Genomic DNA, 27,183 nt, shown 5'->3' with positions numbered 1-27,183 from the left:
TATTAGTTGTTTGCCTGTTTGTTTTATTTGTTTGTTTCTTCAGTGTGGCACGAAATAAAAGTGTGCAAAACGCATGGCGCATATAATATAATGCGCATACTGCTGCCAATGTGCGTATTGAACTTTTTATTCTACAAATATCTGCTCTTTAAGTGCATCTTTCCAGATACAAAGATAAGTTGAGGACTCTGAAAGAACGACTCCTGGGCATGTATTGAATGCCATCAATAACAATTCCAGGACTCTGTAATACTCGCTCTGTAAGTGATCATGATGTCTGGTGCCATCTTTAAATTTAATGTGTGGACCTTTACGTTTATACAGTATAAGGCAATGGCTTTGGTACCTCTTGACTCCTTTGGGCCCCTGGATCCGTGCCTGGTAGACTGGTTCAGTAAGAGAATGTTAGATGAGGGCAGCGCACCAGCGGCTCGCATGCAAAAGGACCCTTTTGTACCCTTTGTTTCTGAGAGTCTAGAAGGATTCTGGCATCTGATAAACTCTTTTCCTCAAAGCTATAAGATATAAAAGGATGGATTCGGAACGTACATCAAGGTGCGTCTGGTCGTCTGGGATAACAGACGCGCTTTAACGTGGTCGTTCACGTGACGGCGTCGCTTACCGTCAGCGCGCGCCTAATCGTTCCTACTACTATCAAAACGCTGTATGGCTACAACCTAAATATTATTTATAGGCATCATATATTATAACTAAACAATTTAGTAAATGCACAACATATATATCTTTTTTTTTTATTATTATTTCATTCTCGCCGTGATGCGCGCGTCGGACATAGGCGCGCGCCATGAATTATTTAGCGCGAGCCGCGCGAGGAGCGCTGCGTTACGTTATCACCCCGCGGCTAGGCACGCCAATATCCGGTTTCCCCTGATCTCCTCCAGTGACTGCTCATCACCAAGACTCAAGGCACACGAGAGAGAGAGAGAGAGAGAGAGAGAGAGAGAGAGAGAGAGAGAGAGAGAGAGAGAGAGAGAGAGAGAAAGAAAGAAAGAAAGAAAGAAAGAAAGAAAGAAACAGAACATGCATTCCATCAATGCACCATGCATCTGAACAGCCAAAGCGTGCTCCAATAAGTATGACCCAAAAGTTTCCACTGCACGAACACCACGCTCCAGCAAACCTACAGGTGTCACTTTTCCACACTGCTGCGTTATAGAACCCGTGCGCTTCCCTCATCCCTGGACGCATAGTGCGAACGGCTCGAGCGCTTAGGTGCTTTAAGCTCGGGACTTTTATATATGTGTCTCATCACAAACAATACCAAACTCCATCACTATCACCATCACCACCAGCACCACAAAGCACAACATGCGCACATATCTGATACAAAACATCTGTGAACATTCTTAATTCCCAGCCAGTTCCCTCTTTCTCTCTTTCCACACACACTGCGACCCACAGCATATCAAACATATTTACGCACCATGTAATCTAATACAAAACACCTATACACACTCTTAATCCCCCCTCAGACCCCCCACCCTCTCTCTCCACACACACACAGCAATCCTAATACACAATTTACACATCCAAACCATTTTACGCACCAAAGCACAACATGCGCACGCATCTAACGCAAAACACCAATACACACTCTTAATCCTCAAACAAACCCCCTCTCTCCCCACACACAACCCAATTTACGAATCACCATTTTTACGCACAAAAACAGTGTTCAATAACTTTTTTCCAAAAGCAGCATCTTACCTGGTTTGACGACAAACTGTGAAACGACAGTAAACAGAACCCAGAAATATTCCATTCTTATAATTCCATCTATATGTCTCTGAGGTTTGTTTGCGTTTGTATGTAAGTGTATATGCGTGTGTGTATATGTGTGTGCGCGCACACGTGCGTGTGGATGCGCGTGTCCGCACGGTATCCTATCCTGGGCGCTCAGTAACGCCACTGTAGTAGGGGCTCTGGCGTGTCGCGACGCGTGTTGCGCTCTTAAAGGAGCCGCTCGTACCGTGAAACGTTCCGAGGAAAGTGGGCGGGGCTTATGCGTCTACAATAATAAGAGCGTGTGTGTGTGTGTGTGTGTGTGTGTGTTTTCGAAGCGCCTTGTCATACCTTGAGTTCTGACATGCACAAATTACAAGATGTCAGTAGCCCTAAGCGTCTGCTTTCACTCTGTAGGGAAGTGGGATGGCTGATAATTAAAGTCACCAGAGTAATGATTACTCTCAGAACCACAATCCCCACAATTTATACAAGACTAATAATATGTTATTTGTTGTTGCTGTTAAGGTGTATTTATAAACACTGAGTTTAAAAGGATATTATAAAAAATCATAAAATGTCAAATAATAATGTTCACATGAAGATTCACATGAAACCCACATAAAATCAGATACAAAAAATTAGTTGTCTCTGTATTTTTTCCTTTTCCTGAAGCATACTTTCTCTGAAAGGTTCATCTCTTGTCCAATGTTTGCTCCATTTCATTACATTTATTCAGTATAAAAAAAAAGTCAAACACATCTGTGATAATATTTTCCCCGCATTCATAAACTGTTCCGTATACCTCTCTATACCTCTATAGGTGTCTATCAAAATCTAGAAAATTTATACAACAGCAAAAGTGAAACATTGTCATTATAGACATTTCTTTTTAGAAGCATTGAGTTTTTTTGTAATATTGTGCATCGTAGATAACATTAAATATTATAATATTACATTTCGACAAGCAGTGCAGAGAAATAGAAGCTTTTATTGACAGGGAATATGTCTATACAAACAAAAAAGCACACTAAAAACTTTGTCTGAATGTTTAAAAATGGCCACCAACTACTCAGTACTAGTCAATACAATATAAGCCACTTTATGCATATTTGTATGAATGAAAGGGTTATTATCCTGCACATTTTACATATAGGGTGCTACATGCTTCTTCAGGACAATATAGCTCTGTTACATAGTCACAAGGCCCCTGGATCATTTGTTCCCTTCATCCTTGCTGATTTAGTTTCCCCTCTGAGCTGGGTTTTCCCTGTGTTGTCCTGTCCTTATAAAATCGATAATGATTCATTAATGCTTGATGAATTCGAAATACAAACACAAAGGCAGATATTATGCTCCTCATAGAAAACCTAGTCATTCTCTGGACACCTGGGGTAAACCTGGGGGGCCCAGCCACACACACACACACACACACACACACACACACACACACACACACACACACACACACACACACACACACACACACACACACACACACACACACACACGCATTCAAGCATGCAGTTAAAGTAGTTCAACAGCAAAAAAGTGCTCTCTAATCACAAGCTTAAAAATGTCACTAATGCAATCACACCAATACGTGGGGCTTCTTCAGACGGCTGGCACAAAGTAAGAAGCAAACAATTGTCTAAATCCCTTAATGGGCAATGTATGCAGTAGAATTAAAATATCCCTTCAATGCAACTAAGAGGCTCAAGCATGTTCCAGCACGACAATGCTATTGTGCACAAAATGAGGTCCATAAAGACAAGGTTTGACCAGGTTGTAGTGGAAGAGCTCAAGTGTCCTGCTTGAGCCATGGCTTCATTCCTACTGAACAGTCCCTGACCTCGCTATTGCTCCTGTGGTGGAATGAGCAAAACAATTTTCACATTTAAAACTCTTTTAGAAAGCCTTAACAGAAGAATGGAGGTTATTATAACAATAATTATATAGACCACAAAAATCACATTTTCTCCTGAGGTATGAGGTTATGTGACTCCACAAGTTCATCCACACCACATGTTGAGTCACTAGTCTACTAACTATAAAAGTAGTTGATTATTCTCTGTTTCTTTGCCTTCAAATGCATACATGCCTGTGTTTGCTAGACTCTGCTAGATTTTGCCTTTTCTTCAATAGTGTGTTCCATTCTAGTTTTTATTTTTGGCCTATTGCATTTTTTTTTTTTTTCATTTTTGAGCAATAGCATCAAGCACACATACAGTACAGCCTATACGTCTGCAGCACTTCATCATTCCATCATTTCCAAGTAACCAATACAGCTACAATTACAATGTAATTGTCTCCCAGATTTTGGTGTATGCAGAGAGCTTTTTACATCAATAACAAGATATACAATTCAGTATTCAGGCAGAAAAAACTGTCTGCATATTTAAAAGTCTTCTGCTGTGTTATTGTTTCACTGGAACTGTGTACAGATGGCAGTGCTGGTATTCGATGACTACTGTGAAAAAGGTTATGAAAATAGCAGAAACACACCTACAATATACTGTCTGGAGACAAAAGCAACAGTGTTCCGCTCAAGTTTCGATAAGGGGAAAAACCAGGAAGTGTAATTTTCACCTGCCATTTCCTAACCTGTTACACCCCAGGCTATGCCACCGCCTTAATTTTCTGGTGCTCTACTAACCACATAATCATTTAGTTCACCTGTGTGTCATTCCTACTCGCATAATCGCCGGAAAATATATTTTGTAGACATCTCTGATACTTTACTGTTAGATAAGAATAAAGTAAAAATAAAACCAAACCCAGTATAGAATTAGGATTGGTATAATGTTATAGCTTATGATTTCCAGTCAGCTCTCATCATGTTGTGTGCTGGGTTGCTAAGCAGCCATCAATAGTGATGGAACTTCCAGCTCGTTTGAGTAAACCAGATCAGTCAGCTCAGTTCACCAGTGAGAGCATTTTTTTTCAGCTTCCAGCTCTTCATTCTTTATTATTCTATATTAAATGAATACCTTTCACATTTATTGAATTATTGCATTTATTTTTATATTCTGTGTGCTTATATATTCTATATTCTGTGCTTATAATAAAAATAATTTTATAACCTCATGAACAGCATTATAACACTCACTACACAGACACTCACTGTTCACATTAATTGGCACACCTTTATACCTGCTTGTCCAATCGGCCAATCATTTTGCAGCAGTACAATGCATTCAAATAATGCAGATCCAGTTTAAGAGCAACAGTAGTGTAAAGCAGTGGTCCCCAACCTTTTTTGCACCACGGACCAGATTAATGTCAGACAATATTTTAACGGACCGGTTTAATGTGGGACAATTTTTTCACGGACCGGCCTTTAAGGTGTGGCGGATAAATACAACAAAATAAAATGATCTTTTCTTAATATTACAATAAATGTGAATCCACTGTGTTGTTTTTTGTTCATTTTGCTAGCTTTGGGGGTTTGTATTTAGCGGTTATGTATTATGTGTTAGAGGCCGGAGCAGCCCCTTTAAGAAGGTAGAGGATGTAGGTAAAACATGTGACTGAAGCATCATGACATGCATCAAGACTGAGTCATAGACAAATGTGGCGGAGAGAATCCAGTAATTTTTCAAAATAAAACATCATTTAGAATCAGATAATAAATAAAACGGAAATGTTTTACAATTTAACTTATGTATTCTTTCTGTGCGGCCCAATACCAATTGACACACGGACCGGTACCGAGGTTGGAGACCACTGGTATAAAGTACAGATAAAAGAACAACAGATTCTCTAATACAGAATGGTGTGAAAAACAAAAAAGAACCAGTAAGCTACATTTCTACAGCAAGTTGACCAAATGATCAGAGAATAAAAGATCAGGGATATAATAACAGAGATCAAGAATATAATAACAGAGATCAGGGATATAAAAACCTCATTGTAACCACAGTGCGCAGAAAGAACATTATAGATTTTGGTGAGCACTACATGATTGATATGGTTATTTAGAAAACTTGTATTTATTTTTTTAATTGAAAACCTATAGGATTAAAGGCAGGTGAAAATTAAATTTCCATGACTCCATTTGTTAATCAGTAAAGTAATCGGTAAGTTGATAAACTAAAAAAAAAAAAAACAAAGAATTGCATTACAAACTAAGGGGTATTTAATAACGTATTAGTTAAAGAGTGTGCAAATTTATATTTACAATTATTTATACAGTCCTACTTATATTTTATAATGTTTTTTATTTGAGTTTTGTTGGATATTAAACATATTGAAGGTGGAAATATATTTAATTTATATAATAAATAATGTTTCTTTATTTTTTTACATTAGAAAACCCTGCAGATTTAATGGAGTGTAGACATTTTCTTATGTCAATGAAAGCTTAAAAAATCTGCAGTGCATTACATTTTGTTGCAGAATTTCTGCTGGACAGAAAACAATAATGAGTTCTGGCAGACACTTCTTCTTGAAGACTGAAAAATATTTGAAAATGAAGTGTGAACAATTCCTAGTATGTACTGTGATCTTGTGGTTTTTTTTTTTTTTTTTTTTTTTTTGGTATGAAGAATAAATATGACACACAGTGATTTCAATTGCTCACAAAGAAAACTTACTTTGATAGGTTCTGTTTTTTGCCCTGTTCCATATTTACCATGATTAGCTTAGAGACCCGGACCAGGATAAAGCAGCTGGATGGAGGAATGATCCAGATAACTGCAGCAAAAGGCAAGGATGAAGGACTGTAGCAAAAGGCAAGGATGAAGGACTGTTTTCATTTTTTTCTTATTGTTCTTTTGATGATGGTGGTGAATGCTGTCTACCACGTTGCTCCGAAATCTAAAACTTTATTTAGCTGTGTTCAGAGCTGCTGACCATAAAGATTAAAAAATATGTAAGCTTTTATACATGACATGTATGTTTATCATTTAGGGCACTTATATCAAGATATAAATGTTTCAGCATAGAATTAATGTGATCAATCACGTTTAGGCATTTCATTTGAAATAAAGGGAAATTTAAAAGCTACAGCATCCATTCCCTCAGTCTAGTGACAGTATATATCCGAAGGTATCTGGACATTTGGTCATCACACCCAAAATTTCTTTCAGAAGATCTCAAGCCAGATTTATTAATACTTAACTCTTATTTTTCTTCTTAATGTAATATAATATTAAACACTATAGTAAATTATAATATCTTTTTCTTCTTCTTCTTTCGGCTGCTCCCATTAGGGGTCGCCACAGCAGATCATCCGTCTCCATACCACCCTGTCCTCTACATCTGCCTCTTCCACACCAACTACCTGCATGTCTTCCCTCACCACATCCATGAACCTCCTCCTTGGCCTTCCTCTTTTCCTCCTACCTGGTGGCTCCATCCTCAGCATTCGATATATAGCCTACCGATATACTCCATGTCCCTCCTCTGCACATGTCCAAACCATCTCAATCTCACCTCCCTCACCTTGTCACCAAAACATCCTACATGGGCTGTCCCTCTAATAAACTCATTTCTAATCCTGTCCATCCTCGTCACTCCCAACGAAAACCTTAACATCTTCAGCTCTGCTACCTCCAGCTCCGCCTCCTGTCTTTTACTCAATGCCACTGTGTCTAATCCATACAACATCGCAGGTCTCACCACAGTCTTATAAACTATCCCTTTCATTCTTGCAGATACTCTCCTATCACAAATCACTTTTCCTTGGCCTTCGCCACATCCCTCTTTACCTGCTGCCGCATCTCCTTGTACTCCTGTCTACTTTTCTCATCACTCTGTCGATCCCACTTCTGTTTTGCCAACCTCTTTCTCCTTATGCTCTCCTGCACTTCCTCATTCCACCACCATGTCTCCTTGTCTTCCTTTCTATTTCCAGATGTCACACCAAGTACTTTTCTAGCTGCCACCCTCATCACTCCTGCAGTAGTTACCCAATCATCCAACACCTCTTCACCACCACTGAGCCCCTGTCTGACCTCTTCCCTAAACCTCACACTACACTCTTCCTCCTTCAGCTTCCACCATCTTATTCTTCTTTCAGTCCTCACTCTCCTCCTCTTCTTCTTCGCCTCCAAAACCATCCTACAGACCACCATCCGATGATGTCTAGCTACACTGTCCCCTGCCAACACCTTACAGTCTCCAATCTCCTTTAGGTTGCATCTCCTGCATAGAACATAGTCCACCTGTGTGCACCTTCCTCCACTCTTATAGGTCACCCTATAATCATCCTTCTTCTTAAAATACGTATTCACCACTGCCATTTCCATCCTTTTAGCAAAATCCATCACCATCTCCCCTTCCACATTCCTTTCCTTAAGGCCATACCTACCCTTCTCCTTTTCCTGCTGTCTCTGTAGACGTCTTCCTCCTCTCCTTTTCCTCCTTTGGCCAACAGTAGCCCAATTTCCACCAGTACCCTGTTGGCTAACGATACCTGTGGCAGCCATAGTTAACTCGGGCCTTGACCAAAATTCTTATTTGTGATCCTCATATTCGATTTGGCACAGGGGAATTAAGTTGATCAGTCACACCATGAAGTTATGGAAAAAAGTAGTGGAGGCCATGCAGAGGGAAGAGGTGACCATCTGTAAGCAACAGTATGGTTTCATCCTGGGGAAGAGCACTACGGATGCAATATTTGCTTTGAGAATGTTGATAGAGAAGTATAGAGAAGGTCAGAAGGAGTTGCATTGTGTGTTTGTGGATTTAGAGAAAGTGTACAACAGGTTGCCGCGAGAGGAGTTGTGGTATTGTATGAGGAATTCAGGTGTTTCAGAGAAGTATGTGAGGATAGTGCAGGACATGTATGAGGACAGTGTGACAGCAGTGAAGTGATAAGTAGAACCGACAGACTGGTTCAAGTTGGGAGTGGGATTGCATCACGGATCGTCTATGAGCCCTTTATTGTTTGCAGTGGTGATGGACAGGTTGACAGACGAGGTCAGAAAGTAGTCTCCATGGACTATGATGTTTGCGGATGATATTGTGATTTGTGGTGAGAGTAGAGAGCAGGTTGAGGAGAGCCTGGAGAGGTGGAGGTATGCACTGGAGAGAAGGGGAATGAAAGTCAGTAGGAGTAAGACAGATTACATATGTGTAAATGTGAGAGAGTGGAGTGAAGTGGTGCAGTTGCAAGGGAGAAGAGGTGGAGTAGGTGGAGGAGTTTAGGTACCTGGAGTTAACAGTGCAAAATAATAGAAAGTGTGTTAAAGATATGAAGAAAAGAGTGCAGGCAGGGTGGAGTGGGTGGAGAAGAGTGGCAGGAGTGATTTGTGATAGAAGGATATCCCTCATCTGTCTGGTCCAGCACCAGTAGCATGGTTTAGAAGTACGTCGTTCTGCAGTTTCTTCCCTTTGCATGGAGAGTGCTCAGCTCCACCTCTCTTCCTTTAAGTGGTGGTGGGGGGGTGTGGAGGTCTGCGAGCCCCCTGAGACTACCCCTCAGGCAGTCCTTTTCTAGCGGTAGTGACCAGTGCCGTTGCCAGCTTGAGATTTCTGCAACTCATATCACTGCCTCCATGCCGGGGCTTGACTTTCTTCACGCATCCTTAATCCTAGTGTGTCACTATATTTAAATATAGTTAGATTGAGAGAGTGTGGTTATGGGACGATACCCCAAATCAAAGAGACGCTGGCTAGCTATCTCTCACTGAGTAATACATCGTCTCTCAAAGCCCCAGCACTGCCCACCAAGCCCCTGAGAACTACCTCGGTGCTAGCGCTGCCCACCAAGCCCCTGAGAACTACCTCGGTGCTAGCGCTGCCCACCAAGGTCCTGAGAACTACCTTAGCACTAGTATGCAAGGTGTATGACTCAACGGGTCAGGCCGTAGGCTGTGTGAACACCATGGCTGTGCTGCAGGCCTATCAGGCTCATCTGCTGTGGGAGCTGGAAGTTGGGGAAGTCTCGGGTGGTCATCAAGTCCGTGAGCGCTGCTTTGCTATGGACTTAGCTCTTAGGGCTACCAAAGAAACCGCTAAAGCCATTGGCTGGTCCATGGCCACCCTTGTGTCCACTGAGAAACCCATTTGGCTGCACTCTGGATGCCCCACTGGTGCCGACCGGCCTGTTTGGCTGTTAATGCAATAGTCAACAGGTTTCTATCACTATCTGGCAGTCTGGCAGGCTCTGCCAGATAGTCTCTAAAGGGAATCAGTCTCTTTGGTCTTGCATGTCTCAGTGGGTACTGCGCACTGTAGAGAGAGCCTATATGATTCAGTTCGAGACTTACCCACCCTCGGTTAAAGGGGTGGGGCTCAAGCAGGCTCTGGTCATGGAACAGAAAGTGGACACTCTCTTGAGGAAGGTGACCATCGAGGTGGTCCCTCCCTCAGACAGAGAGTTCGGGTTCTACAGCCGGTACATCATAGATACCAAAAAGGATGGTGAGTTACGTCTGATTCTGAATCTGTGTCAGTTAAACCGCTTGCCTTTAAGACTCAGGATCAAGATGCAGACCTTAATGCAGGTCGTGTCCCAAATCAGGTCTGAGGACTGTTTGTGACCATAGATTTAAATTATGCATACTTTCATGTATCCATCCTTCCAGCTCACAGGAAGTTCTTGAGGTTTGCTTTTGTGGCGAATGCGAATGAGGGCATTCGCATTCTAAATTATATAAACGATTGGTTGATATTGGCTCAATCAGAGCAACTGGCAGTCCGGCATCGAGATGTCTTACTTGCCCACATGAAGGAACAGAGGTTAAAGCTGAACAGCAAAAAGAGTGTGCTTTCTCCCTCACAGAGAACCACTTAAATAGTAGTATTTGATTCGACCCTTATGCGGGCACATTTGTCCCCTGTCGAATCCATCCTCAAGAGAGTAAAGGAAGGCCAGTCACTCACTGTGAAGCAGTTTCAGAGACTGCGGGGTCTGATGGCAGCAGTGTCCAATGTGGTTCCACTTGGCATCCAGCACATGAGACCCCTTAATTGGTGGCTCAAGACCCGGGGTTTTCTCAGAGGGGCAACGATCAAGGTCACGCTGCGAGTCGTACGTGCCCTAGATGTGTGGAGAGATCCCGGGTTCTTGACTCAGAGTTCCTGGGCGTCGCATAATGCTTACGACAGACGCATCCCATAAGGGGTGGGGAGCAGTCATGAGTGGCCGCTCCGCTCGAGGTCTCTGGGGAAACCATGGTTACATGCGTAACCTGGAGATGTTCTTCCACACCATTTTTATTTGTGCAAATGTACTGTATATTGTCATGAATGAACATCACAAGGTTCTATGGGAGCAAAATGTAATTCTAAAGCATACAAAGTTGGCCAACATAATTGTGTGTAATCAGTGGAAGAACCACATATAAGAGAAAATCCATGTACATATGTTTTGTGTTTTTTTTTACCCTCCCGACATTAGAATTTGAGCCGAATTAACCACTATAATAATACAGTTAGTTTTCTCATTCATCACAAACTTTAACTACATTCACTGGAATACATCCCAGCAACCTGGAACCCTTTTAACTTTACAGGACGCAATACACCCACAGCTCGTATGTCTCACAGATGGTTTTGGAAATAAGTGGTCAATAAAGAGGTCAGGTGGTTAGCCTTAAGCGTAATTTAAACTCCTTGTCAATTTAATCAGACCACTTCAAATGATTAACAAGAAACATAAATATCTCTTATAAAGCCCCTGATCGATTCTCATGCTCTGAGCTACTCATTCTCCAATCTCGTACAAGAGCCTGGTGTTTAAGCACAACATATCCTTCCCGGGGGGAAAGCCCGCTTCTGAGGTAACAGTGGTCCATCATAATACTGTAGCACCTTCATGTGCACTTTGAACATTATAAACATTGTGTTCCATCTGTAAGCATTGCCTTTTCGAATGAGGAATCAAAAGACAGAAAAATTAAATAAAAATGTATTTAAATAAACAGCTTGGTTCTTCATGCATGTGATAATAAGATTGTGTTTTTGGTCCACATTAAAAAGCTCTGAGAGATTTGTATAGTGTGTACATGTGTGTGTGTATGTGTGTGTGTGTGTGTGTGTGTGTGTGTGTGTGTGTGTTTGTGTGCATGCCTACTAACAGCCTCAGAAAACAAGAGCCTCTGTGTGCACTCTGTGTGAAGCCACCCTATAGTACATGTCTGCAGGCAAAGAACAGAAAGAAAAACTATTTTTGCACTGTTTTATTCATCCCCAATCTCAATCACATGACACACGACCTCGCCGAGTATGCACACTCCAGTGAGTATGTGTATTCTCTTTGTTGCCAGTTGTACAGCTGTGTGTCAGTTTGGTGAACAATGCTATAAAGTATAATTTCATTAAATATAACAAAACACTATTCTGTCATGAAATAAATACATTAAAATGCAGTACCAAAAAAACCCGTACTAGAACCTCATAGAACGTAACCCCTATATATACTGTATATTTTTATTATTACAATTTATTTGTAGTACTGCATTTTCTATCTTTTATTCTCTGATCAATGAAAATATGTTAGAACAGAGGAATCCAAACTGTTTTCTTATAAAGGGCCAAAAATCTAATTTGATTGAGGGCGTTACGTTATACAAAACATACGTTTTTTTTTAGGAAATCGAGCTGCGTCGAAAAACCTTTTGGGAACGCCTTGCGGTTTTCATGCTCTGAATCATGTGTAAAATCTGGCCAATAGGCAGTTGTGACATCATTGGTGGGTGACGTCGCACAAACCAGGAAGCTACAACATGGGAGCGCGATGGCAGCGACATCAGCTTCTGTTGTTCAGGTAAGCACTTTGTGTGCGATTCTGTGCAGCAATGGCTTAGAAGCAAATGTGTGTCCAGAAGGAGCTTGTCTTCTCCTGGTGACACCTCGTTGGCCAGGAAGACCGTGGTTTACGGACCTGCTGTCCGTCCTCGAGGGACCCACTTAAATTCCTTCCAGGAGGGATCTCCTCTCACTGGCAGAGGGAACCTGGTTCACCCCCGCCCAGAGTTATGAAAGCTGTGGCCCCTGAGGGGGTGCAGTTCCTAGCAGGTGGTCTCTCTACTGAGGTAGTAGAAACCATTCACTATTCCAGAACTCCCTCCACGAGTAGGTTGTATGCTGCTAAATAGCATCTGTTCATCACGTGGTGGTTGTTGGACCCAGTTAACTGCCTGGTTGGTTCAGTTCTGGAGTTCCTGCATGAACAGTTTGCCACTGGATTGGCTCCGTCAACCCTAAAGGTTAACGTGTTCTCTATCGCAGCTTATATTGCTAGCAGAGCAGTCGCTAGGGAAACACCCCCTTGTGACACATTTCCTACACGGCACCCGGAGGCTGAGGCTGAGGCCTGGGACACAACCTAGACTGCCTGTGAGGGACTTGGCCATTGTGCTGGCGGCTCTATCTGAGCCCCCTTCGAGCCCTTGGCTGAGTTGGCGCTTAGGTATCTGTCCGTTAAGACCGCTTTTTTCCTGGCAATTTCCTCCCTTAAGAGGGTCGGCGACCTACAGGCTCTTTCTGTGGCCCCGTCTCTCCTGGAGTTTGCCCCTGGCATGGCCAGTGCAATCCTTTACCCTAAACCTGGGTACATGCCTTAGTTGCCTGAGGTGCATTCTGCCCACCTCCTTTCCTAGCCCCTAACCAGGAAAAGCAAAATCAACTGTGTGCGAGCACTGGACACATACCTATACAGTACGGTCTGTGGAGGAAGTCGGAGCAGCTGTTCATCTGCTATGGCCCTCATAGGAAAGGTTTCCCGGCTAATAAGCAGACGCTCAGTAGATGGAATGTGGATGTCATTTGTCTGTGTTATGAGTCCTCTGGTCTTCCCACTCCTTTCGGAGTTAAGGCTCATTCCACCCGGGGTATAGCGGCCTCTACGGCCTGGTCTGCTCGAGTTTCGCTCCAGAACATTTTTAATGCTGCAGGCTGGTCCACCCCGCTGACCTTTGTCAGGTTTTACGACCTCGACATCAGAGCCATTCCCGGCTCCTCTGTCCTGCATACAGGTTGTGCTCAGACACACTAGGCAGGGACTGGTCAGTATGGCATGATTGGACACTCGCTCCTAAAGCGTTTTCGACGCAGCTCTCATTCCTGAAAGGAAACGTCACTAGGTTATGTATGTAGCCCTAGTTCCCTGAGGGAACAAGAGCTGCGTCAATGGGGTATACTCCCTGCATCCCTGCAGTGCTTACCTTCTCCTTTTTCAGAAGCTGATGTTGCTGCCATCGCACTCCCATTTTGTACATTCCTGGTTTGTGCAACGTTGCCCACCAATGACGTCACGACTGCCTATTGGCCGGATTTTAGACATGAATTAGTGTGAACAACGCGAGGCTTCCCAAAGCGTTTTCGACGTAGCTCAAGTTCCCTCAGGGACCTAGGGTTACATACGTAATCTAGTGACGTTTTATTTCAGTGAAACTTACAATGCACAGAGAAAATCTTATTTATTGTACATTAGAGTTCAGTGCTTAATACAGCTTATTAGTAACTTTTGATGAGAGACATTAAACTTGTTCTTGTTCTCATAATATGGCATGGCAGGCCAAATTAAAGGTCAACAAGGGCTATCTTTGGAAGACCATCTTTTGGTCTTCCAAACAATTATAAACCAACAGTCTTTATTGATTTTTTTCATATACGGATGATATTTCCATAACTCACCATACACCAGACTACATCCTGACCAATCAGTGGAAAAACTGACAGAGAAAAATCATGTATGTTTGAATTATAGCTTTCTTTCTTTCTTTCTTTCTTTCTTTCTTTCTTTCTTTCTTTCTTTCTTTCTTTCTTTCTTTCTTTCTTTCATTTATTTATACATTTTTTCTGAATTGGTGGAAATCATCCTATATGTCCACACTGTGTTATTTGTGATGTGTACTTCTCTTTTTTTTTATAAACGATTCTATTTTCTCTACACACACACACACACATATATATATATATTGATATTGTTAGGCAATTAGGCGGAAGCCAGAGTGCATGCACACACAGTCTTTAATAACACAAAAAAAATAAAGAAAAGGGAAAAAGCACACACGTGAGTAGAGCGGTGTAGTCCGAAATAACGCGCTGCAGAGTCAGACAGTGCGCGGGCACGCGCATGAATGAGAACAGTCCTCAGCGGAGTAGAGAAGCGAGACGTAGACAGCAGGTATCGCAACAAACAATAACGGACGAAGCTGAGGAGCGTACGAGCCGTATTTATGCTGGGCGGCTGATGAGAGGCAGGTGCGCCGAGTTAGTAATCAGCCGAGCTGCTGCGCATTGGTGGTGCTTGTGCTGGTGCCGGCGCAGGTTGCTCTCTGACACATATATATATATATATATATATATATATATATATATATATATATATATATATATATATATATATATATATATATATATATATATATATATATATATATACAGTGAGGAAAATAAGTATTTGAACACCCTGCTATTTTGCAAGTTCTCCCACTTAGAAATGATGGAGGGGTCTGAAATTCTCGTCGTAGGTGCATGTCCACTGTGAGAGACATAATCTAAAAAAAAAAATCCAGAAATCACAATGTATGATTTTTAAACTATTTATTTGTATGATACAGCTGCAAATAAGTATTTGAACACTTGTCTATCAGCTAGAATTTTGACCCTCAAAGACCTGTTAGTCTGCCTTTAAAATGTCCACCTCCACTACATTTATTATCCTAAATTAGATGCACCTGTTTGAGGTCGTTAGCTGCATAAAGACACCTGTCCACCCCATACAATCAGTAAAAATCCAACTACTAACATGGCCAAGACCAAAGAGCTGTCCAAAGACACTAGAGACAAAATTGTACACCTCCACAAGGCTGGAAAGGGCTACGGGGAAATTGCCAAGCAGCTTGGTGAAGGTCCACTGTCGGAGCAATCATTAGTAAATGGGAAAAGCTAAACATGACTGTCAATCTCCCTCGGACTGGGGCTCCATGCAAGATCTCACCTCGTGGGGTCTTAATGATCCTAAGGAAGGTGAGAAATCAGCCCAGAACTACACGGGAGGAGCTGGTCAATGACCTGAAAAGAGCTGGGACCACCGTTTCCAAGGTTACTGTTGGTAATACACTAAGACTTCATGGTTTGAAATCATGCATGGCACAGAAGGTTCCCCTGCTTAAACCAGCACATGTCCAGGCACGTCTTAAGTTTGCCAATGATCATTTGGATGATCCAGAGGAGTCATGGGAGAAAGTCATGTGGTCAGATGAGACCAAAAAAGAACTTTTGGGTCATAATTCCACTAAACGTGTTTGGAGGAAGAAGAATGATGAGTACCATTCCAAGAACACTATCCCTGCTGTGAAGCATGGGGGTGGTAGCATCATGCTTTGGGGGTGTTTTTCTGCACATGGGACAGGGCGACTGCATTAAGGAGTAGATGACCGGGGCCATGTATTGCGAGATTTTGGGGAACAACCTCCTTCCCTTAGTTAGAGCATTAAAGATGGGTCGAGGTTGGGTCTTCCAACATGACAATGACCCGAAGCACACAGCCAGGATAACCAAGGAGTGGCTCTGTAAGAAGCATATCAAGGTTCTGGCGTGGCCTAGCCAGTCTCCAGACCTAAACCCAATAGAGAATCTTTGGAGGGAGCTTAAACTCTGTGTTTCTCAGTGACAGGCCAGAAACCTGACTGATCTAGAGAAGATCTGTGTGGAGGAGCCAAAATCCCTCCTGCAGTGTGTGCAAACCTGGTGAAAAACTACAGGAAACGTTTGACCTCTGTAATTGCAAACAAAGGCTACTGTACCAAATATTAACATTGACTTTTTCAGGTGTTCAAATACTTATTTGCAGCTGTATCATACAAATAAATAGTTTAAAAATCATACATTGTGATTTCTGGATTTTTTTTTTAGATTATGTCTCTCACAGTGGACATGCACCTACGATGACAATTTCAGACCCCTCCATGATTTCTAAGTGTGAGAACTTGCAAAATAGCAGGGTGTTCAAATACTTATTTTCCTCACTGTATATATATATTATCTGCTAAACATTCAGTATACAGACTCATTTTGTATTATATTTTGTATTTTAGCTAGGCAGCCATCTTTAGCAGGGCAGCTAAATTAGCTAATATATAATTTAGCTAGGTGGGGTTACGGATCCTTCGGCAGGGCTTTCTTTTTTTTGTTGGATCAGGACCAGATGACTCTTTCCAATATCTTTTGCATAACACTTGTTAATTTCTAAAAAAATTTTATATTCTTTAGGCACGTAAATTAGTGTAAAGTATGATGTTTTGTAATATCTTGAATTCCCATTGAATCTAGCAGTAATATAATACAATAAAAAGGGTAGACTTTATTTAAGTCTGAGGATGAAATTGGCTTTCAGTTAACAACCTCTTTATAGACCAGTGCATGTGATTTTAGAAACATTGCCCAAAGGCAGCACTGTCCCTTCTCCCCTCACAGACCCAGAGAACATGAAGACACTCCATTGTTTTATGTCTGCTGTCCAAATAGCATGTGTGTATTTGCTTGTGAGTTTGCATGTGTGTGTGGGTGTGTGTTTGTGTGTGTGTATATGGGTTCATTCAGATGCTTGTCTTAGCTTAGTATTTTGAAAGTTGGGTAGAAGCGATAGAAAGTGGCAAAAGGAATAGCTTTTCAAATGTTTTCACCTGAAAATTTCACTAAGCTTAATTTAAATTGCAATGGCTAACATTGTTTAACATTGCAGTTGTTTAGGGAAGGCGGTCTTGTAGTTAGGCCATTAAACTCAGACATAACGCAAATAAGCATGATGGAATTATCTTAGACAAATATTAGTTGAAGAACATTAACTAATATTTAAACCCTATAGACCTAAGAATAGTATTATTTCCAAAAGGCTCTCTGGTTTTCTCCCACCTACTATTAACACTGTGAATTGTCAACTCGAATGCTGCAGATACAGCGAAGCGGAAATCTAAATTATGTAATTTTTACCTAAAGTAGGAGATACTGCAGACATTTTAATGTGATATAAACTGTGAACTGTATGATCAATGTACATATATATATATATATATATATATATATATATATATATATATATATATATATATATATATATATATATATATAAATAAACTACAAATACCAATATTACCACTACTACTCAGTAGATGAAGTACCCAAAGTTGAGTTAAAGTAGAGATAAACAAGGTAAAATATTACTCCAGTAACAGTAAAAGTGTTACATTTAAACTTTCACTTGAGTAAAAATACAAAAGTATTTGCCTTCTCTGTACTTAAGTATGATTTATTATGGCTATAATGTCTTATGATAATTTTTGTCACAAGACTCTTGCTTTATTCGACTCAGTTTATATGAAAAGTCTCTAATGTTACTCTTAACACACCAATCTTTTAATTGATTGAAATTTATTGGTCAAACACTAATTGATTTCTATTAAAATGATCATGATTCCAAAACCTTTTTTTTTAACTACTATGGGTGGTGTGGCAAGTTCGAATCAAGAGCTTATTCCATCATTCATTCCTCTCATAATGTTCTGTTTGCTGTTGAACTGATACTGTATGTTGGTGGTAGTTGCTGTGTGCTTGATTAGTTATGTTTTTATTCGCTCATAAACGGAGATGGCAAAAGTACACACATCCTTCACTTAAGTAGAGGTATAGATACTTATGTTTTAAAAAACTCTGGTAAAATTTGAAGTACTGATAACACTTTTTAACTCAAGTTAATCTAAAGAAGTTTGGGCTCACATGTACTTAAGTAAAAAGTAGCCATTACTACTAACTGTTTTAGTGTCATGCTGGTAACTGGACCTCACATCATATTAATATATCGATATAAAAGGATGTAAAATTTTGTTACCTAATGAATGTATCCAAGCTGAACATCCACCATATAGAACACAAGCAGAGAAAAGATGATGATGATTAGGCGTGTCTCTGTTCTTAGTTATGTGTACATCTCTGACTCCCTCTGTTTCATCCACATTAGTCATATTTCTTTTTGCCTTATTGCATTGCTGATTGTGAGCTTCACAATCTAGCCTACATCTGTGGTGTGTAAAAGACAGGAAATAATACACCAGTGGTAGGAAAAAAAAGCAGTGCAATGACAAGAAATAGGTTGATGTGTTAGAAAAAAAATAACAGCGCACAGTGAGAAGAAAAAATATTGATCATGCCATCAAATATTAAAACTAAAGTAACAAGCCTGTTTATAAAATATAAGAAGTAGAAGTACAGATATTTGTGTCAAAAATGTAATAAGTGAAAGTAAAAAAAAAAAATGAAGTAAAGTATTGATACCAGAAAGATCGACTTAAGTACAATAACACAGTACCACCTCTGTTTATAAATAATAAGGAACGACTGATTTTGCAAAATGTAGTTGAGTATAAAATAAGATATTTGACTTGAAAATGTAGTGAAGATAAAGAAAAATTCTTCAGTACATCAGTACTGTACTGTACAGTACAGATACACAAAAAAGCTACTTAAGTACAGTAACAGTTACATTTACTTTGTTACTGTCCACCACTTCAACTACTACTACTACTACTACATACATTCTATAAGAAGTGCTAGTTGGTTAACTGCAGATACTTTACGTAGACATGTTAATTTGACATCACTTACTGAACATTTTACTGACCTGAATTTTTACTGCATATTTTGTATAATTCAACAGTCACTGTTAAAATATATACAATGTTTGGTTGAAATTTGTTTACTATTCATATTTACCCTAATATTTTAGATGTTAACCATAAGGTTGGATCAGTTTTAGTGTCCCTTTACTTGGTTTTGGTACAGTCATCAGAAATGTCAGAAATCTTTGAATAATATCCCCCCATGTGCAAATAAAGTGCCACATTGGACACTTGTCCCAGGAAGGCCCCAGAGTTTTTTATTTCACAGAAGCAGAGGTTGTTAAACAAACAACATCAAGAAAGCCAAGGGGTATTGAAAACTAAACTGGGACAAGGTTTACACACACACACACACACACACACACACACACACACACACACACACACACACACACACACACACAAAAACACAAAAACACACACACACACACACACACACACACACACACACACACACACACACACACACACACACACACACACATTATTATTATAAATGTATTATAAATAAATATAAAGTGAAAAGTAGGACAATATAAGTTCATCAGTATAGTGACTTTTGCTCCAAAAGGACTGAATTTCTTTCACTGACTTCTTTTTTAAAATCATCAACCTGTGTACAAAGTGCTTCATCTGCAAAGTTTTCTTAAACAAATATTACTTCTACTAGGGCCAGAGGCAGCTAAAGTAAGTTCTTTGATCACATAGTAACCCTGGATGGCTTTTCAGTTATAAGGCAGAAAAACTAGTTATACAAATATATATATTTTTTTGTCAGCATGAGTGTTTTGCTATTGCCATTTTGCAACTGAAGCCTTGCTCTTGGTAAAGTCTATCAAAAAGACTAGTTAAAAGGTTAAGCTTCCATCCCACATATATTTAAACAGCTTTGACCCCACTTTTGAGTAGATAGCAGGCATGTTTTACTCTCATGTTGAGCTTCTGTAAAGGAAAACTCGCAAATATTCGTGGGCAGCTTTCAGCAAAATTCCTACCTCAACTACATCTCAAAAAGGACATGAAAAGACTTGAAACTATCCCAGAAATGTTGGGCTATCAAAATACATACAGTAGATGTATTTTTCTTTTTTTCAGACTTTTTCATGAGATCCATACTAACAAAAGAGCGCATTTCTGATTTGTAGCATCTGAACCTGGCAGCACTGCTTCTGGGAAAGAGCCTGTGTTAATTGCAAATAGCAGTTCATCACAAATACATAACTAGTGTTTGTTTTTTGACATCATAATTCTCTCAGCGTCTCAGCTACATCGCAATAAAGTATCCAGAGAACCATTCTGATCTGCAATGTAACAAAATTAAAAAACAAAACCTGAAAAAAAATTAATTAAAATATAATTAGCTGGCTTTTGTATCTTGTTTGAAAGCGATATAATTGTTTTGAAACATAGTTAGCATGTTTACTCAGTCACATTAGATAAATGACAAAGGTAAAGTTCCACAGGGCATCAGGTTCAGGAAAAGGGTTATATTTTGCATACTGGCATTTGGCATTATGAATTATGCCATGTTTTTTTCATTTTCTAATGTTTACAGGACAAGGTGAACTTCCTCTACAGATTATGCTTACTCCTGGTTTAAATCTATATGAAAAAAAGAGAAAGGAATATTTTAGCACATCATGGTAATTTAAAAATATTTCTAATTTATTTATTTATTTATTTATTTATTTATTTATTTATTTATTTGTTTATTTATGTATTTATTTTATTTCACTTTAAATATTGGTTTAAGTTTTATTGCAGTTTTGACTTCATTTTTTATAAAAAAAAAAAATCTGTATCATTTTGTTTTTATTTACTTAAGAATCATTTCATATTTTCATATCAAACATATGGTAAAAACCTTGATATATGTGTATGTGCATTTGTCAAAATAAAAGTAAAGTTAAAATTTAAAGTTAAAAAGTTATTTAAAAAAATTAATAAAATAATATGTAAGACGCTACAAAATACCTGAATGTTGAATTGTGCTGTTTTGACATTACAGCTCACAAATACTATAAAACATGCAGTACTAAAACATGTACAGTTTAATATCTCATAGTACTGTCTGATATTGGAAACATTGGCGTTTTACTTCATGCAAATTTGAAAGATTTCTCCCATATACAAGCATGCAAAAGAATTCAATATTCAATATTTAATGAATAATTAAAACAAAACATAAAGGAAAACCAAACTTTTATTCTCTGAAATCCTATTAAGTTTCTGTTTATATTGACTCAGATTTTTGTTTTTATTTCAGTTAACAGTCAATTTTTCTTTTTTTAACTGATAGTTTTTGTTTTCATTATAATTTATTCCTAACTTTAATAACCTTGATAGAGATACAGATTGACAGAAAAAGTTAAATATTGGAGACTCATGGTGTCTCACTCTAATCAGCTGATTAAATCCAAACACCTGCAAAGGTTTCCTGAGCCTTTAAATGGTGTCTCAGTCTGGTTCAGGCTACACAATAATGGGGGAAGACTGCTGACTTGACAGTTGTCCAGAAGACAATCATTGACACCCTGCACAAGGAGGGTAAGACACAAAAGATCATAGCTAAAGTAGCTGGTTGTTCACAGGTCAAAACGAAGCCCATTCAAGAATTTGTGGGAGATTCACAAGGAGTGGACTGCAGCTGGAGACAGTGCTTCAAGAGCCACCACACAAAGGCGTATCCATGGGCTACAACTGATGCATTCCTTGTGTCAAGCCGCTCCTGAACCAGAGAAATCGTCAGAGGTGTCTTACCTGGGAACAGGACAAAAAGCACTGGACTGTTGCTCAATGGCCAAAGTTGTCTTTTTAGATGAAAGGAAAGATAATTTTGCATTTCATTTGAAAATCAAGGTCCCAGAGTCTGGGAGAAAAGAGGAGAGGTACAGAATCCAAGTAGCTTGAGGTCCAGTGTAAAGTTTGCACAGTCAGTGGTGGTTTTGGGAGTCATGTCATCTGCTGGTGTTGGTCCACTGTGTTTTATCAAGTCCAAGGTCAGCACAGGCATTTACCAGGAAGTTTAAGAGCACTTCTCCCTCTGCTGACCAGCTTTATGGAGATGCTGATTTCATTTTCCAGCAGGATTTGGCGCCTGCCCACACTGTCAAAAGAACCAAAAATTAGTTAAATGACCATGGTGTTGGTGTGGTGACTGGCCAGCAAACTCACCAGACCTGAACCCCAAAGAAATTCTATGGGATATTATAATGAGGAAAATGAGAAACGAGAGACTTAAAAATGAGCTGAAGGCTACTGTTAAAGGAACCTGGGCTTTCATATACCTTCAGCAATGCCACAGACTGATCACATCCATGCCAAACCGAATTGAGGCAGTAATTAAACCAAAAGGAGTCCTGAACAAGTGTTGAATATATATACAGTAAATTAACATACTTTCCAGAAGGCCAACAGATCACTAAAAATGTTTTTTTGATTGGTCTCGTGAAGTATTCAAATTTTTTTTTTAATTGATGGGTTTTTGTTAATTGTGAGCCAAAATCATAAAAAGATTTAAAGAAATAAACACTTGAAATTTATTAGTCTGTGTGTGATGAATTTATATAATATACGACTTTCACTTTTTTTATTTAATTACTAAAATAAATAAACGTTTTAATGATATTCTAATTTATTGAGATGCGCCTCTATAGGAACGGGTGATAAAGAGAAGAGGAATTGTAGAAGTAGCGATAGAGTGATGGGTGTCTTAGTGTTCCTGAGACTGAACCAGACACTAACCTAGCTGTTGGGCTGCACAATATAAGTAATTACATCATAGGGCACCATACTGGCGTATGGGGTAGCACTATCGCCTAATAGCTCCAAGCTCTTGATTCAATCCTGAGATCGGGTTACTGTTTGTGTACATGCTGTCTCTTTATCTGCATGGGTTTACTCCCACCTCCCAGTGAATTGGTGGATCTAAATTACTCCAAGGTGTAAATGAGTGTGTGAATGAGTGTGTACATCATTTCTTGATTCTTTTAATCAATTATTTCTATAATAGTTTCCGGATTTACTGAGATCCAGACCAAGAAAAAGCCCTTCATAAAGATGAGTTAATGAACATTCATTATCCTGTATTTGCATCTACAGTCATCTCAGGAAAGGCAAGGGTGATTTTATTGTTTCTGATATAAGCTGAAAACAAGGGTACTTGAGATCAAATGAATAAAAGCCAATTCCTCAGAATTTCTTTCATTTCCTTATATTTACAACCAAGATGGGTTAAACAGGACTTTTTGTTTTATACCTACACATTTGGTCGTAAATGTTTTAACATGTGACTGACAGGTGTTTCCTGTTACCCAGGTGTTAGATTGATTGTTAAAACATTAAATAGCTCTGGTTGTACTCTACAGTTCCACATGTAAAGATTGCATATATTGTTAAAAAGGATAAACCAACATGGAGACCATAGAGCTGTTAATAGGAGAAAAAATTTCATTTTGAAGCTGAGAAAAAATTAGTCTGAGCCAATACACAGGCACGAGATACAATTAATACAACTATTTGAAATAAAATAAAAAATAATAAAGATTATAATTATATTATACATAGTGCTTGTCAAAATGTCTGAGCACCAAACACTAAGTCTTGTATTGTTTTTGAGGGACATGTGGACGTTCCTTTTGTTTATATACAACAAACTAAATCATTTTATAGTATTTATTCACCTTAGGCAAAAACAGCACCATGCATTTTTGTCTGGACTGCAGGTAATTGGAACACACTTTACCATGAAGAAAGACAATGAGTGAAGTATATATCCTGTAAGTCTTATTTAGAGAGCAAACAGTTGGCTGGAGTGTTATATATCATGGAATGGCCTGCCCAATGACCGCACCTAAATCCTATTAAACTGCTCAGGGATGGAATGCCATTACTAAAGCTTGAAATCCAATTAACACAATTCACAAGTCACAAAACACAAGTCTCCTTTCACTGCAGCCACAGCTGCACCACCTGCATATAGCATCTCTAGCAGAAGCATCAATATTAACCTAAAAAAAAAACCTTATTTTTTTGTGCTTTTTTTAGTGCATAACGGTTTTCCTGGGGATTTGAAATTAGGGCAAATTGTGTGTTTCCATCCAAATTCTACAGAAAAGAAAACCCTATAGTATAAATAGATCATGAGAAATCTTAACAAATGTTCTGAACTGTTTTGGCTGACCTTTCCTCATGATGTCCTCATCTAGATGGGGGTTACGAGCTCTGACTAGTGAGCTTTCCGACCATCCAATCAAAGGATGCGAAAATGCTGACATTAATGGATGCCTGGTAGAAATTTTAATCTGGTTTGTAAAGTACCAACCTTCAGACAACATCGATTTAAACCTCCAGGCAGCTAAAGTGTTCATTATGGTGAAGGGCTTATGGCAGTTCCTTTTGTGATGGCTGAATCTGAATGGATAGAAACTCTACCCTAAAATTACACTTGGTTGTGCAGGTAGAAAAACGCTATTGAAAATGAAGGGTGAAGCTGTTATTCATGCTAAGTAAGGACTTTAAAATTCAAATAATGTTTAATGGCTGTATATTTACATATTTGTTTGGTCAAAGTAAAGCTTCATACGTCCCACATCTTTATACCTACCAAGTAATATTTAGAAATACCTAGAAAATACCTTAGAAATATTGCTAAGCTAAGAAATATGTTGTTTATATCTGATGCTTACGGTGGCCGAGAAGTGCAAAACACATTAACAAATCCAAAAACAAATTAACAAATCCAAAAACAAATTAACAAATCCGAAAACAAATTAACAAATTCAAAAACAAAACAACAAATCCAAAAACACATTAACAAATCCGAAAACAAATTAACAAATTAGAAAACACTAATAAATCCAAAAACAAAATAACAAATCCGAAAACAAATTAACAAATTCAAAAACACATTTACAAATCCAAAAAACACAACGACAAGTCAGACAAACCGGAAAAGGTAGGTATAGTTTGTGAATGGAAACTTACAGATCATTGAACGAGACACCTGTCATTCAAAATATACAGGAAGTATGAAATCTTATAACTTTGTTTCTTGTACATGTGTAAAATTGTCCGTTTACTTTAAACTTTTTCATATTATTTGGATTAGTGCACCTTTAAATCTAAAAAATAACAGAAATAAACATTGGCAAGCAAGGAGAAACTGGAATTAATCCAAAGATACTTTGAGGAAGGAAATTCATATGCAGTGATGTTGGAGATGCTGCAGTATATCATGACAAAAAGATCTAAGACATTTTTACGATTTGGCACATGTTTTACGCTGGATGATCTTCCTAATGCAACCCTCCCCATTTATCCGGGCTTGGGACCGGCACTGTTTGTGCAACTCTAATGGCTGGGTTCGGTTCCCTCACCGCGGCGGTGAGAGCACCAAATCCTAACCACTAGACCACCAAGGAACCCAAACTGTGATAAACAATAACAGAGACGACTTTCTTGTTAATAATATACTTTTGATGGGAACATTTTATATACAAAATCGAAATACTTGAAACCAACGGTTTTTTTTTTTGCATTTTATAATGAGTTTATTTCTTTCACAACAGCCCTAAAAGTGATTAGAAAGAAAAATGCAATGAATCTTTTGTCCTTTATAAAAAAAAAATATGATTTACAGAATAAACCATAGCCCTGTTAATTTTTATCCTTTTTTTTTACTTTAATTTGATTATTATTATTATAAATTGTATTTATGTATGTGTATATATTTGTATTTTCATGCACCTGTTCTGTGTATTGTAATGTAAATTGTACATGTTATTGCCATGTTGTTTGTATATGGTTAATTGCTTAATAAAAACATAAATAAATAAATAAATAAATAAATAAATAAATAAATAAATAAATAAAAGGGGGAAAAAAGTTGTACTTTCTGTATATTTTGAATGACAGGTGTCTCGTCCAATCATCGGTAAGTTTTCCTTCACAAACTATACCTACCTTTTCCGGTTTGTCTGACTTGTCGTTGTGTTTTTTGGATTTGTTAATGTGTTTCGTGCACCGATTCAGACAAACCGGAAAAGGTAGGTATAGTTTGTGAACGTAAACTTACAGATCATTGGACAAGACACCTGTCAGTCAAGATATACAGGTGAGTGACAGGTGTCTCGTCCAATGATCTGTAAGTTTCCATTCACAAACTACCTACCTTTTCCGGTTTGTCTAAATCGTTTCACAAAACACATTAACAAATCCAAAAAACAACGACAAGCCAGACAAACCAGAAAAGGTAGGTATAGTTTGTGAACGTAAACTTACAGATCATTGGACGAGACACCTGTCACTCACCTGTATATCTTGACTGACAGGTGTCTTGTCCAATGATCTGAAAGTTTACGTTCACAAACTATACCTACCTTTTCCGGTTTGTCTGGCTTGTCGTTGTGTTTTTTGGATATGTTAATGTGTTTTTGAACTTGTTAATTTGTTTTCGGATTTGTTATTTTGTTTTTGGATTTGTTAATTTGTTATTGGATTTGGTAATTTGTTTTCGGATTTGTTAATTTGTTTTTGGATTTGTTAATGTGTTTTGCACTTCTCGGCCACCGTAGGATGCTCATCCATGTATTCATTACCTCCAGACTGGAATATTGTAATGCATTACTAGGTGGTTGTCCAGATGACCCCAATCTTATCATCCCCTACACTGGCTACCTGTTAAGTTTTGAATCGACTACAAATAAAAAAAATTATATACAAACTCTAAATGGTTTGGGTCTCATGTTTCTTGTTCCTAGAATAGAAAAGTCCACTAAAGGCGGTAGAGCATCCTCACAATTAGCTACTAAACTTTGGAATAGTCTTCCTGACAGTGTTCAGGGCTCAGACACACTCTCCCAGTTTA

The 27,183-nt window shown here is 38.8% G+C and overlaps 2 protein-coding genes across 4 annotated transcripts in view; one reads left to right on the top strand and one right to left on the bottom strand.

Moving 5' to 3' along the window:
* Nucleotides 1-1,970, bottom strand: part of kita (KIT proto-oncogene, receptor tyrosine kinase a) — a 28,559-nt gene extending 26,589 nt beyond the window's left edge. For all 3 annotated transcript variants that reach the window (XM_083563002.1, XM_083563003.1, XM_083563004.1), the window contains exon 1: nucleotides 1,729-1,970. In XM_083563002.1, coding sequence (XP_083419128.1) covers nucleotides 1,729-1,783 — 55 coding nt within the window. In that variant the 5' untranslated portion in view covers nucleotides 1,784-1,970. The remainder of the gene's footprint in view (nucleotides 1-1,728) is intronic.
* LOC310738110 (uncharacterized protein) overlaps nucleotides 1-27,183 on the top strand; it is a 234,317-nt gene that overhangs the window by 125,727 nt on the left and 81,407 nt on the right. The window lies entirely within an intron of this gene.

The sequence above is a fragment of the Silurus aristotelis genome, assembly GCF_946808225.1.
Source record: "Silurus aristotelis genome assembly, chromosome: 15".
Lineage (NCBI taxonomy): Eukaryota > Metazoa > Chordata > Actinopteri > Siluriformes > Siluridae > Silurus > Silurus aristotelis.
The sequence above is the reverse complement of the archived record's forward strand: the minus strand, read 5'-3'. Positions and strand labels throughout refer to the sequence as shown.